Source organism: Trachurus trachurus (assembly GCF_905171665.1).
Source record: "Trachurus trachurus genome assembly, chromosome: 1".
Classification (NCBI taxonomy): domain Eukaryota; kingdom Metazoa; phylum Chordata; class Actinopteri; order Carangiformes; family Carangidae; genus Trachurus; species Trachurus trachurus.
Window position 1 is genome coordinate 18,418,478 of NC_139891.1, and position 13,187 is coordinate 18,431,664.

General features: G+C 39.8%; 1 protein-coding gene across 1 annotated transcript in view; it reads right to left on the reverse strand.

Annotated features, from left to right (window-relative positions):
* ctnna2 (catenin (cadherin-associated protein), alpha 2) overlaps nt 1–13,187 on the reverse strand; it is a 327,581-nt gene that overhangs the window by 255,223 nt on the left and 59,171 nt on the right. The window contains exons 4-6 of the mRNA XM_083981885.1: nt 9,747–9,913; nt 8,404–8,523; nt 6,987–7,253 (exon numbers count right to left, since the gene is read on the reverse strand). Of these exons, the coding sequence (XP_083838011.1) occupies nt 6,987–7,253; nt 8,404–8,523; nt 9,747–9,913 (554 nt within the window). The remainder of the gene's footprint in view (nt 1–6,986; nt 7,254–8,403; nt 8,524–9,746; nt 9,914–13,187) is intronic.

Genomic DNA, 13,187 nt, shown 5'->3' on the forward strand with positions numbered 1-13,187 from the left:
GAGGGATATTTGACTTTCAAGCAGTAGCACTAAAATGAGGTGAATGTAAGTGTATCTTTTATGAAGCATAATCAGGCAGCTTACTAATGTAAAATTGGCTATAGCAAATGCATTTATAGGATATCCCTGTGTTAGCTAGCTACAGTAGCTAGCCATCTTTAATGAAAGTGGTTTGATGGCTCTACAGACTCAGCAATGTTGGCATAGCTAAATTTGCTGACTGATAATGCTATCAGTGAATAACATGGAAAATTCCACATAAGATGGGTTACCACACTTCATTAGCGATCTACAAAGTAGGCCCTAAAGAGTAGATGTTTTGTTTTATGCTGGGAGCTGTTAACAAACTCCATTTTTAAGCCAACATTAGCTGGTATTGCTCACTGTTGCCACAGTGATTGAGCAGAAAAGAGGCAAAAAGGCAAGACAACTGCTGTCTAAAGGTCCAGTCTATTTGAATTCACTCTGTTCACAACATGTGAACAGACTGTAACAAAGTGATTATTACATGCAAACCGCTTCGCATTCTTACATATAGTACCATCAAAAGGCAGAAGGTGGCCGGGGCCATGTTGTGTGACCTTGTTATATGCCAAACGGTGCTAGAAATGAGTGAATCTGAACTGATGCTGACCTCCCTTTTTTCACTCTTAATAGAAAAGATCTTCTACCTCAGTGCCCTAAGTTGACTCATTCCAAACTAATTCTGGGTGTCAGTTAAAAAAAAAAAAGTATAGATGAGGTCATCCCTTCTTTCTTGTCTTATTCATAAGCTGGCCTTTCACTCTAACTATTGACCCATATCTGTGCCCAGCATTTAAAAATCTCATCTAACCTTTGTGTCACGTGTTCAGGAGCAATTGAGGCAATGTGCTCAAAATCATTGCCATTTCCATCCTGGTAGGATATGAGCCACAAACATCCTTCAACCAAGAGTCCTTCAGCTGTTCTTTTCCTTCAATACGGATGGAAAATAATCTACAGAGCAGGCAGTCTATAGGCTCACTGATTTTTCTGTGTTGCTGTTCTGCTTTTACAGATTATTTCACATTGTTGGCATTGAGATAGCGGAGATAGAGAGGTATCCTGTGTTCTTTTCCACCCCCGAGTCTGATCGAGATTACTCATGCAAGTAAGTGTGAGACTGATCTAAATCACTGTGTCCTTTTTAGTCATACATCTGCATTTCTATGACAAAATGTCCTCGAATGCCTGCGGAAAAGAGGATGCGGGAAATCATGGCATCTGTTCAGCAGGGAGAACAACTTATTCATCCTCTCCATTAATGAAATGAGCACTATTATACCTAACCTGGTTAACAAAATAAATATACAGTATATATATATATTTTTTTTTAAACAATGTTAAAAAAAAACTCCAACGGTATGCTGCTGTTGTGTAAGGGGTGGGGGGCATTCTGTCTGTCTAAGCCTGTGTCTCTGCTGTTGTCAGGTCAGCCATCCATGCGTCCAACCAAAGCTGAAGAGTCAAAGGATGAGAAACAGATCAAAGCTGACTTAGGACAGGGAGCAGCACCCCAAAACAGATAAAAGCAATCATCCAGCTCCACAGCATCTAGAGGAACTCCATTACTGAAAACAAAGCAAGCGTGCATGTGTGTGCTCACGGGCTCGTGAGGATGGAGGGAAAGGGAGACAGAAAGAAATTTTAGAAATACTTGGAAAAAAGTGCTGCAGTGTGGCACATGAAAGAAGTCCTATTGTGTGCACCATGTTTTAACACCAAACACAAACCCAGAAAAAGACACACATTAACAACACGTGGTGCAGTCATGCATAAAATTCACGTAAAATCCTGCAAGTCCCATGCCTCATAGCTTATATCAGGTCATTATTATTCCGAACGGATCTGACGGTAGTCTGTGTCTCTGTGGTAAGTTAAGAATTAAACATGCACCAGCTTCAGGCAAGCACAGAGGGCTAAGCAAAGGGTAATTTGTCTCATTGAGCTGCTGCCTGTCTGCCTGTCTGCTGAACGGAATCAAATTATGCAGGTCTTTTGCTTTTCTAAAAAGCCATACTTACATAAAAACAGAGTTGATGTGATTACTACAGGCCACGGCCTCATGCATAATAACTGGATAGCAGGTTAAAAGAAACAAGAATCCAGTTCTTTCCAACACAACAAGAACCAGATATATTTTAGTTATTCTTCTCATATGTCAATTTCCACGTTTCACCCTACTGGTCTGATAGCAGCAACAGCACTGAGTCAAAATATAAGATGCTTGTAATCTCCAGACATTGCCACAAGAGGTCACTCACATACTAGCAAATGGATAGAAAAAAAAATCAATACCATGCAGCACTGTTATTGCAACTGAATCAGTCCGAGTTACTGCGAAGACAAATGCTGCTTCTTCACCAGAAGCTACGTCCTAATGACAGAACCGAAGATTGAATGTAATGTTTAAAGTCAAGGTCACTTTATTTAAAATAGACATGTCTCAAAACCCAGTTCCTGTCATAATGTAATTCAATTAATTTATTTGTTTATTTAACAGGGACAGTGAACTGTGTCATGATGCATTAAAAGCAAAATCTGAATGAGATTCTTCACAATGAATCAGCTGATACATCAAATATTGGTAATACCAACACAACAAGAACCAGATATATTTTAGTTATTCTTCTCATATGTCAATTTCCATGTTTCACCCTACTGGTCTGATAGCAGCAACAGCACTGAGTCAAAATATAAGATGCATATTTTCATTGACTGGATCAGTCTTACCCCATAAAGAGCATTGCAGTGTGTAACTGCATACCAAACCGACTGAGACAGGAGAAGGACACATGACAAAAGGATAAATACTGTAATCTCAAATGTCTGAGAAGGGTTAGATCATGGGTTGTTGGGGTTGCTTTTAGACATTTTATAACAGAAAGTGTTTAAAATGTACAATAAAAACAGGCACACAATCTGTTTCAGCTTAGTCATGAATGGACTTACAGTTCAAATTGATTATTCTCTTTTTTCTTCTGGGAAACCCCTCAAGGAATGCTTGAACAACTGATTTTGAGTGTATAATCCTTTTATACTTTATACTTTTTATACTTAGCAATACATATTTTAAAACAAACTATGGTTGATTTATAAACATGTGTGATTGTGATTTGTAAATAATTCATGAATGTAATTATTTTAATACAACATTAGTTCCATACATTTGTGTCTGCTTTAGCACATCCAAAAACAAACCTTCTGCTGCAGAGATCCTATCATTTAGAAACATTGAGTTTACTATCCCATGATAATTCTGTAATTAAACACAACATGATAGTCAAATTACAGTCTAAACTGCATTAAGTTTGTCCTTTATTGTGAAACCCCAAGATCTCTCCATATGTTTGATTCTAGGTAAAACATAATGACTTAAAGGTACATTGCGTAGGAATTACTCCCATCTAGCGTTGTGGTTGTATATCGCAAGCAACTCAGTCGTATTTTTCATGCTGCATTCACGTGAAATTGGGCAGACGGCAGACGGACGACAGCCGCTGCACGGAACAGCATAAACAAGCCTCTACAGTATGAAAACAAGTGGTCCGTCAGCACGAGGCAAAACAATATGTTGTCATGGCGATGTCGTATTGTTTACCTGACCCACGTTTTACCGGTTTTCTCTTGACTTCTGTGACTAAAATGACATCTGGTTTGTTACTGACGGCTGTCTGACCGACTGCATGTGAATGCAGCATCAGTGTAACGCTCCATTCCTCCTCACTGCACCACGGTGACTTTTCACAGACGCCACCTCGACCTGAGCCGACAGCTCCGGTGTCTCCGCTGAGTTTCCGTGGTTTCCTACCATCACGCTGCCACTGAACGTAAAAACATGGCGACACGACATGGCAGCCAGCACCGAACGCCCCTCTCTATGTATATATGAATGATATGAACGGCAAATTCAGAGCTAACCGGAAGACTTCAGTTTGTTGATGGGGGGGATTACTGATTAATGAAAAACATACTTTTGAACGAAATAATCGATTTTCGTGAATAGATAACAGGAGAAGTTAGGACCTACCTCTCATTCTGCATCGCTACAGAGGTGGCAGTGAGCGCTGCATGACAGCAACAGGACAACAGGCAACTACAGAAGAATTAGTTACATATGGGTTCTCTCCCATGAACCTGCTCTTCCTATTCCTGTCTCAGTCCCGCTTATTAAAGCCACTTTCCATCCGGCCACCAGATGTCCTCAGACCTCCCTTGTGATACAGGAGACCTGACTGCCAGAGCCACCTGCTCTCTATCTCCTATTTGAAACCATCTGACCCCTCCCTGCCCTCTCACACCGATGTTCCCAGCCTCCTCACTATCCCTGCCTGTAGTTTCAACCAGCTGCGTGTCAGATTGCCTAACTATTTCTCCATGTATTTCCCCATGTGCCTTGTGCCTCCTTTTAGTAGTGACCTGTTGTCTGGACCTGTTCACTTGCCGGCAAGTTTATCCACAAATATGGCTGTTAGCCTGGTTTTCATAGGGAGTGAGTCTTAACTGTGCACAATTCTGAATATGCTATCAAACTACAGTAAATCTGGGAAAAATAAGTAGTCTACTGAACGCCTCAAAAGACTTGCATGGTGAGCGTGCGTGCATATAGGCTATGGCGGTTGAGTGCATTACTCATATTCCAGGTTTTCTAAAGCTCTCTGTGAGTGTGGCTCTTGGACAACTCTTCTGAGTATTTTTTGACTCTGTCAGAAATCTTGCAAGGAGAACCTGGTCATGAGATGCCTCTTGTGTGACACCTTGGTAAATAGAAACCTTTCTATAGGCCATCAATTAGGACTAAACCGGCTGATATTTAGTATGTGTACTGATGCTTTCTACTGTAAGTACTGAAAGATTTCAGCAGGTTTCTTGGCTTTCCATACCTTTTTGCATCTCCTTTTTTTCATGTGTTCAATACTTATTACCTGTGTCTTTTCACTTTATTACACAACTAAATTTATGGGCATACGTATATGTTTTGATTTCTTTGTATGTATGGATTTTTGGGTTGTTACTGACATCTGGTGAAAATGTCATGTCAATATTATGATTCTAAATAGATTTACTGAAAAAAATGTTGACACGTTCAATACTTATTCTCCCTTATTCTCACGTCTTCTGTGTATTATTGTGTACTATTGGTAAACTGCTTCTACAAATAATTTCTCTGCATTAAGCCAGCCACCCTACACATGTATGTCTTGCTTTGTCTAAAAACTAACATGAAAATCCCACACAGTTGGAGAGTAAAGTTTGTGTCTTGAGCCAAGTTATGAAAGCAGCAGCAGAAGAGTTGACAGTGGCTTAGGGCCCTATTAGTTATAGACCGTTAACCTAAAGGAAAAGGTTCAACATTCATTTAAATGTAAAGATCAAAAGTATTAATACAATTATGGCCTCGCCAGGCTTAAGGCTAAATCATCCCTGAAAAATCTTACATGTGAATCAATGTACTGCTAACCATTGTGATATCCACTAGTTATGAGCACTTTAACAGCAACCTGCCAATAGTTCACTATCAATGCATATCCACTAGATGGCAGCAGAGAATCATAGTAATGGAGAAAACTGCTTGTTGAGTCATGTACATTTACACTTTTTTTGACTGCATAAACACAAAAATTAAAAGTTTAACACAATTATCAAAACATTGGCCCAGATTTGCATTGCACCACTATAAGCACAATGTCAGTCTCACACTTTTTGCAAAACAATACACACAGTGATTTGCAAAACACTAAACACACTTGTATACAGACACAGAAGGCAATCATGATGTCACTTCCTTGCAATTCCCAAACACTAACTGTCAAATTAATTGAGCCAAATGGCTAAACACAACCATCAGGAACATCAATGTCATTGCTTAATTGCAGACACACCAATCAGGTTTAAGTGCTATAAAAATGCAGCAGGTGAGTTCACCTGTCTCAACCAAAATGAAAGAAATGCAGTCAGAAATACACCAGATGCAATACTGTATATTGTCATCTGGGACAATGAGTCATTCCACCACTCTGCTCTGGTCCAGAACTGATGTCAACACCATCCACAGTTTACAGCACTACACCCTCCACCATACTCTCCATTTCTAAACCAGTCATGGAGTTTTTTCCCCTGGCATGGCCGCGGAGGGTTTCAGTCTCTGGCCCCAGGCTCAGGTGCCCTTCATTCAGGCCATGAAGAAGGCCTGGGACCAAATCAATGCTGCAACTGTGCAAGTGTGATGCTGGTGAAATTCTCTGGCCGCTAGGCAAAGAGATAATGTCTAGTATTGTCCTTACTATATTTTCAGTTTTTTTTAATGTAATTGTAACCTGTACTGGATACAGTATTTCATGTTCAACTGATGTTTGCTTTGCAGCATTGTGTGCTCTACTGTAATAGCATGAAAACTGGACATGTTGATTGATTTGGGTATATAGAGAGAAATAAATGATATTTTTAACAGTCTACAGGATTAGTCTTGTATAGTGTTTGGTGAATTTATTGTAAATTTGTACTTCACTTACAGTTATTGTGGCATTAAATATAATACAGTATTTCTTTGGATATTAAAGGTCTCAATGTGAGAGTCCATGTAGATGCAGCAACAATGGCTGCCTCCACAAAGCATTGCTGATAAGGATCCCTACTAGTGAATAGTGTAGTGCTAATAACGTGTAATGAATGCATATATGTAGACTGTGGAAATGTTTCCATGTACACAAAGGGCTAGATGGAAAAATTTGATAAGCATGACAGCTTGACATGACTTCATATGCGTTTCTTTGTTATAATCTGAAAAAGCATCTGAAAGAGGGAGAGAGCCATCTCACACTGGAAAATGTCAGATAATACTGATGGTACACCAGGTTATACTGTTCACACTATTACTGTATATAAAAGTACTGGGTGCTATAGTGTATTCATGCAGCACATGAGTCAGATGTGAAAAGCTGTGAAAAGTGTAAATATAAACTTACATCAAATTCATTGAGGGCAGCAGCCAGTTCTCCGATGCCAGCATGGCCATGCTTCTCATCGGTGGGTGAAGTGGCCTGAGCAGCACTGGAGATGCCTCCTATGGCCTCCTGCACCTGCTTGAACACGTAGTCCCGGTTGGCGCGTGTGGCCGCCACATCTGGATGGCGCAGGAAGGCCTGTGAGGCCGTATACAACATGGTAGCATTTTTCTTAAGGGCTCCACGTGCAGCTGCCATCTCATCACGACACTGGGGATCTTTCAGTTCCTGTTAATGCGACAAGAAGTGAGCACTCAGGCACTGTGTATCATGGAAATGCCAACAATGACAACATTATGTAAAAGCAACACAATGTGTTTCTCAAAAGGTTAATGTAATGCAGGAGTATTCATTTCAGTAAAGGTACGGGGTTTTGATATTACCATCATTTCTCAATAGAGAGAAACGAACCAAAAACCCAGTATAGGTCATTTCCTGTAGAATACACAAGTTAACATCCCATCTGATGGATTGGTATTGTTCGAACAACACAAAGTTAGGGCAGTGTCAGCAATTCAGCGGCCCTGGAGCTGGACAGGATTCAGTTCAGTGTCGTGCCCTGGGACAGTTCAGCAGGGTGGATGCTTGCCAAAATGACACTTGTAGAAAAAATCTTCATAAAGTTTTCTGTTAGGGGCCATGTAAGAAATACACTTTTATGTGTTACCCTCTGGGGTCACATAAGCACTGATGTAGATATTTTGCTGATTTACAGTAATATGACGGTGAGAGTGGTTTCAAATGCTATTTAAAGACAGAAAATGTGTTAGAACACACTAAAACACTGATCACAAATGCAACAATCAGTGTCGTTTAAGTTTTGCTAAATTACAAAGTAAACTTATATTTCCTATCTGCTGTGACTAACACCTGATAATATCAATATGTATACGCAAGACATTTCTAAATGCAATGATAATCCCAAATTGTCTACTGCTGAAAGTGGTGGTTACACAATGTGTCATTTTTTACATAAACCCACTAACACACACAACTATTATTGTGTGATTTACATTGATTGAAAATAGGTTCTTTTCTGCTATAGAAAAATGTTTCATCTTGTTAAATCACATCACAATAGCACTGTGTGCCTGTGAAAGCTAGCTTACACTCTTTATGCTAAGCAGATAAAAGTGTATATCATTACAGAGTCAGCGATGTCTTGTCAATCAGGATTCTCCATGTACAAGTTCGATCGTGGCTACATGCCAGCACACTAGGTTCCCGAGTAGGTTCGTTAACCCTCTTATTTCATGGCTTAGACTCTGACATTATTAAAGAATTTATCTCTGTAGGAGTCGGCCCCCAGGGGAACTCCCTGCATCTGAACGTGACACATGAGTCAGGAGGAGTTTCCTTCTTCTGAGAAGACGGTTACCTGCTGTCTCCGGGCTGCCACGTAGTTAAGCTTCACCATCTCTTTTCCAAACTCCTTGAAGCGGTTGGCTAGGTCCTGCTCATTGGTTGCATTCTTTACTCCCTCCAGGGCCTCCTCCACCTGTAACACACACGCAGAATCCTTTAATCACTCTATTATGTACTACAGTATGTATTTCAATAAAGTAATACACCCTAAACCATACTGTAAAGGTCACAGCAAGCTTTAAAGTATAACACAATACAACATGTATTTATCACAAGTGAAAGATTTTTTTTGGTCTTGTGTAATTACAAACAGATTTTACAAAGACAATAGCCATTTAAGCTCTAGAATTTTAATAGGTCTCATTTCAGCGCTCTCCATCCATTCTCTGAGCACATTCTGATTCTTAACTCCTTTCTGCCCCTAATGAAAGTGCCGCACAAGATGTAATGGAAAAGCTAGAAAGAGAGAGAGATAACTTTTAAGTGGCCTTTGATGGCAGGGCTTATACTGGCTTGAGTTAAGCCCCTCTATGGGCCTCAAGAATGAAGCTGTAGAAAAGGACACCGTGTGTGAGAGAGGGAGACAAAGTGAGCGAGTGAAGGTGCATGCAGATGTGCGTTTGTTTCAGATTATACCAACTGCATATCATTCTTTCTTGCATCCTATATAAGCCTTTCGTTCAAAGCTCTGAGCCACCGCCAAAATAAGGGACTAAGAAATGTAAGTTCTTCAAACGACTGAGTTAGTGGGATGGGGACGTATACTTAATCACACCAGGGCACCAGGGTGTGATATTAATACAGTACAATCAGATGTGTGTTCCCAGGATGCTCCTCCATGCTTCATCTATATGCTAATGTGTAAAGATGTTGCATATATTTTGAGAAGGTAGTCATTTTGTTCATATATGGTGGCTTTAAAGTGCAATGTGCATGCAAATCTGAATGATTAGTGCCACGGGGCAACCACACCAAGGCACTGACCTCTCGCTCTCACAATGTGCTCAAAAAAGCACAGAGACTTCAGAATTTAAACCTTTGAGGGTGCCCAGGTCCCTTCCTGCTGCTTAATGACAAGCAGAAGGGACCCCTGTTTTTAACTTGCAAGGGTTTCCAAAATATTTACTCTAGAGACACCAAATCAAATCAAAGCACTCAGGAAATCCTCTAGACGCTTGCAGTCTGCTTCTTTTTCTGATACGTGCTACAGTAAGCCCAAATGTGAGACCAGTGCCAAGGCAGAAAACCGCCCTCTTTCTGGACGTTTCGTCTTAAGGTCCTTAAGGTCCTGGGTTTGATTCCCATAATTGACAGAGACGGCACCCCACCCCGAGGGAATTTTCTAGGTACACTTACAATTTTAAGGTGGGCCAGCAGCCTCATGACATCAGCCATGTCAGCGAGGATGAGCAGGCGGGTGACAGCAGAGAGCAAGGCACGGGCTGCCCTCACCATCGTGCCACGTTTCACAGAAGAGCACGGGTCATCAGCAAACTCTGACGAGGCAATACGCATCGTCTCTCCTGCAGGAGGAAGTGAGAAGAGGGACATGATCATGTAGAGTGCCGTAGCAACGAATCATAAAACACAGAAATCAAGTTAGCATAGGACTTATGGTACAATGGTAACGTTTTTTGTTTTTGTTTTTTTTTTGGTTGGATGTTTGAAATACGGTCTGTAGTTGACATCAGCGCAAGAAGACATTTTCACATTTTGTTCTACAACATAAAATACCCAGTGGGTAAATTAGATTAGACTGAAGACATTGTTGGGCAAACAAAGTATCATCACACTGAAGGGAAGACTTGTGAGTTTGAGTTAACACATGGTGAAGTGTGTTTATGAATTATCATTACCATTTCACTTCTAGAGACCTTTGTAGATGATCCCCAGATCCTTCAAAACTATACATGTACGTATGTTCAAAAAACATTAGTGTAGCAAAACATGTGAGTATCATTAACTTGTTTGTCCTTCTTCTCATATCTTGATTGTCTGTGTGCATGTATGTGCATGTTGAATTAATCTATTTTTTACGTACAGTACGTATTGTGTGTTTATATCTGATAATAAAGAATTGTTCATTGAACCTGTGCTTGAACAGTATAACCGATTCCCACAGATATTTAAAAAATCAGTGGGTTTACAGTATAACCTAGAAGCCTTGCAGAGTGATCAAAGCTGGTGAGCTCTTCCGCTACATAATTTGCTGCTAAGTGGTTTGGCTACGACCTGCTTTCAACCACTTCACCTTAAGTCAAGTAAAATTTTAAAAAGCATTAATTATGCTGAGTAGCTAATCCCTATCAGTGTTGACTCTCAAGACAAACTTTTAGTTTGTTTGTTTTTTTTGTTTTTTTTACATTTTTCCTTTCTTGAAGTTGCTGTAATGACTTTTTTCAAGGTTTATTTACCACGATGATGTTTTACTCCTAGCTAGTGGTGATTAAACAGGCCTTCTCTAAATAATGATGCAAAATGCTTCACGCTGGCTCAGTAGCTCAGTGGCAGCAGGTCAGCATTGGCAGCGCCAGCTCTCTTTGCATAAATTGGGATTATTAAGGAAATAAAACTGTTTTTAATGTGGTAATGTTTGGTGTATACAACTCTAAAACTTACGAAAATACATGTAACTAATCAAAGGGAACTGTAACAATCCACAATCCAGGCCCTCAAACTGAAAGACTGACACTCGTCTGTGATGAGCTAGTGAAGAGTTACAATACAAAGGCCTGCTTACTGAACCCATTCTGTGGTCTGAAATCAGCATCTATAATTTAATCATGACAAGATAACGAAGGAAGAAGAAGGAGCTTGTGCTGATGAGGTCATGGTGAAAGAGGTCTGATTAGGTGATGACAGATTTTAGAGTGTTTTACAATTTACAATGACCTCAACTAGGCAGATGATGCCATGTCGCTGGGGAAACCTTTAGCTGCTGCTAAGATCTAATAAATGAAATGTCCTGTTGAATACATATGGCGTATTTCTGTGCTCATAAGTTTAATATTATTAAAATAAAATGGTTTCCCTTTATGACCTGACATGCAATTATATTCAACCTGGCAAAAAAAAAAGTGCAGCGTTAAAAGAGAATGAAGAGAGTGCCCCATCAGCATTCCACTTGTGTGCTGAGGGGCTTTTGAGCATGCCCATCTTTTCATAATGGCAGTAAAAGGTTAGGAGATGTGGAGTATTAACTTTCATCTCCTATTCTAGTGTTTGATGCACAGAGTTTGATTCACTGACTTCTTCCCAGGGCTCACCTTTAAAAGTATCAAAGAGGGTGTGTTGAGTTATTTGGACATCAGTGTGCACACAAATGCAAAAATAGGTTACGTTAAAACAGGTCCTAAATATAGAATTTCCTCAGTACAATTTTTTTTAACCACAGCCATCTATTGGTTTTGGCTCACATGCCTAACGAGTGGAAAGATTGATCTGGTCCAGTTTGATGTCAGCTATGGTGATGACCTGCATCGCAACAGTCTATTTCACACTTTGCAAAGAGCCGTGTGCCAGTGCGGTGAGGGCAGCGTTCAAGAGCAGCAGCAGCCAAGTGGAGCTGACAGGATGAGCAATACGGCCACAACACTACATACACTGAGCTTCATTAGCTCTTTCTGCTGATGTGGTTAATTGAACAGGGAATCCAATTCTATTCTGGGGAAAAACATTTGATTCACATAAAGATTGACTGACCTACACTCAGGAAGTTTAGAGAGCTACAACCATCTGTAAGACCGACACAGGAAGGTCGAGCACGATCTGTTGAAGTTTCAGCGTTGACAGCCTTCTGAAGCCTCCAAATAGTTTCTAATTAGACTGGATATCTATAATGTCTTAAAATTCGGCAAGGCTCCCCATCATTACAGACAGTCAAAGCATTAACGATGCATGACTTAAGGGTAAACAACTCCAGAATTAGGCTCATTACATTCATGCACCAAGTAAAGCCCAAATCTAATGGCTTTTAATCTGTTATATTTAATGGATTTGCCTTGCCACTCCGAACTCTGCATTTGTTGCACAAGTTGTACAGACATTTGACTTATTCTGACTTAATACATTCTTTAAACATTGCAATTTCTAAAATCAGTTAAACTCCCTATAATTTAAATAATACAACTTTTAAGGTATGCACTAAAGGCAAGCACTTTTGAAAGAAAATGCAGTCAGCAAGGCCAATTGTTTCAATAAGCTGAGATTTAATTCAACAGTACGTACAAGTCAATTAAATTCTATCTCATAAACCTGCATGTACATGATACATGGAAATACAACAGTCAGGTCACTATTCTGAAGCAGCAGCCAAAAGATTATCACATCCCTCACTTTATTCTGGTACTATATTAAAGAGTTATAATGTCTCTATGCAAACTCAATGGGGAGTGAAGAATATACTATATGACCACTCTTATTCTCATAATCCAACACTTTTACTGTAACACCTCTGACTCAAAAATTCATGCAAACTTCACAGATTATTTCTACTGCTGGGCTGTTGTAATGTCCACCATGTGTATCTGTACATGAATTTCACCTCTCTTCTTTTTGCTGTTCTTTAAAATGTGCCTGCAGATTACACAGAAAACTTACAGTAAAATTGTAGTATAATAATTCAGTACAATGTAGCAGTTGCACTGACAGAGCAAGGTGTCAGATGTTTGTAGATATGATCCATTTTTGTGATCACAAGTGTGGCCAGAGACATAATGCCTTACAAGACAGTTCTGTTATTTGTCATTTATTCACCTACTTTTTTTTTTTTGGAGACTCAATTATTATGTAGTCGAT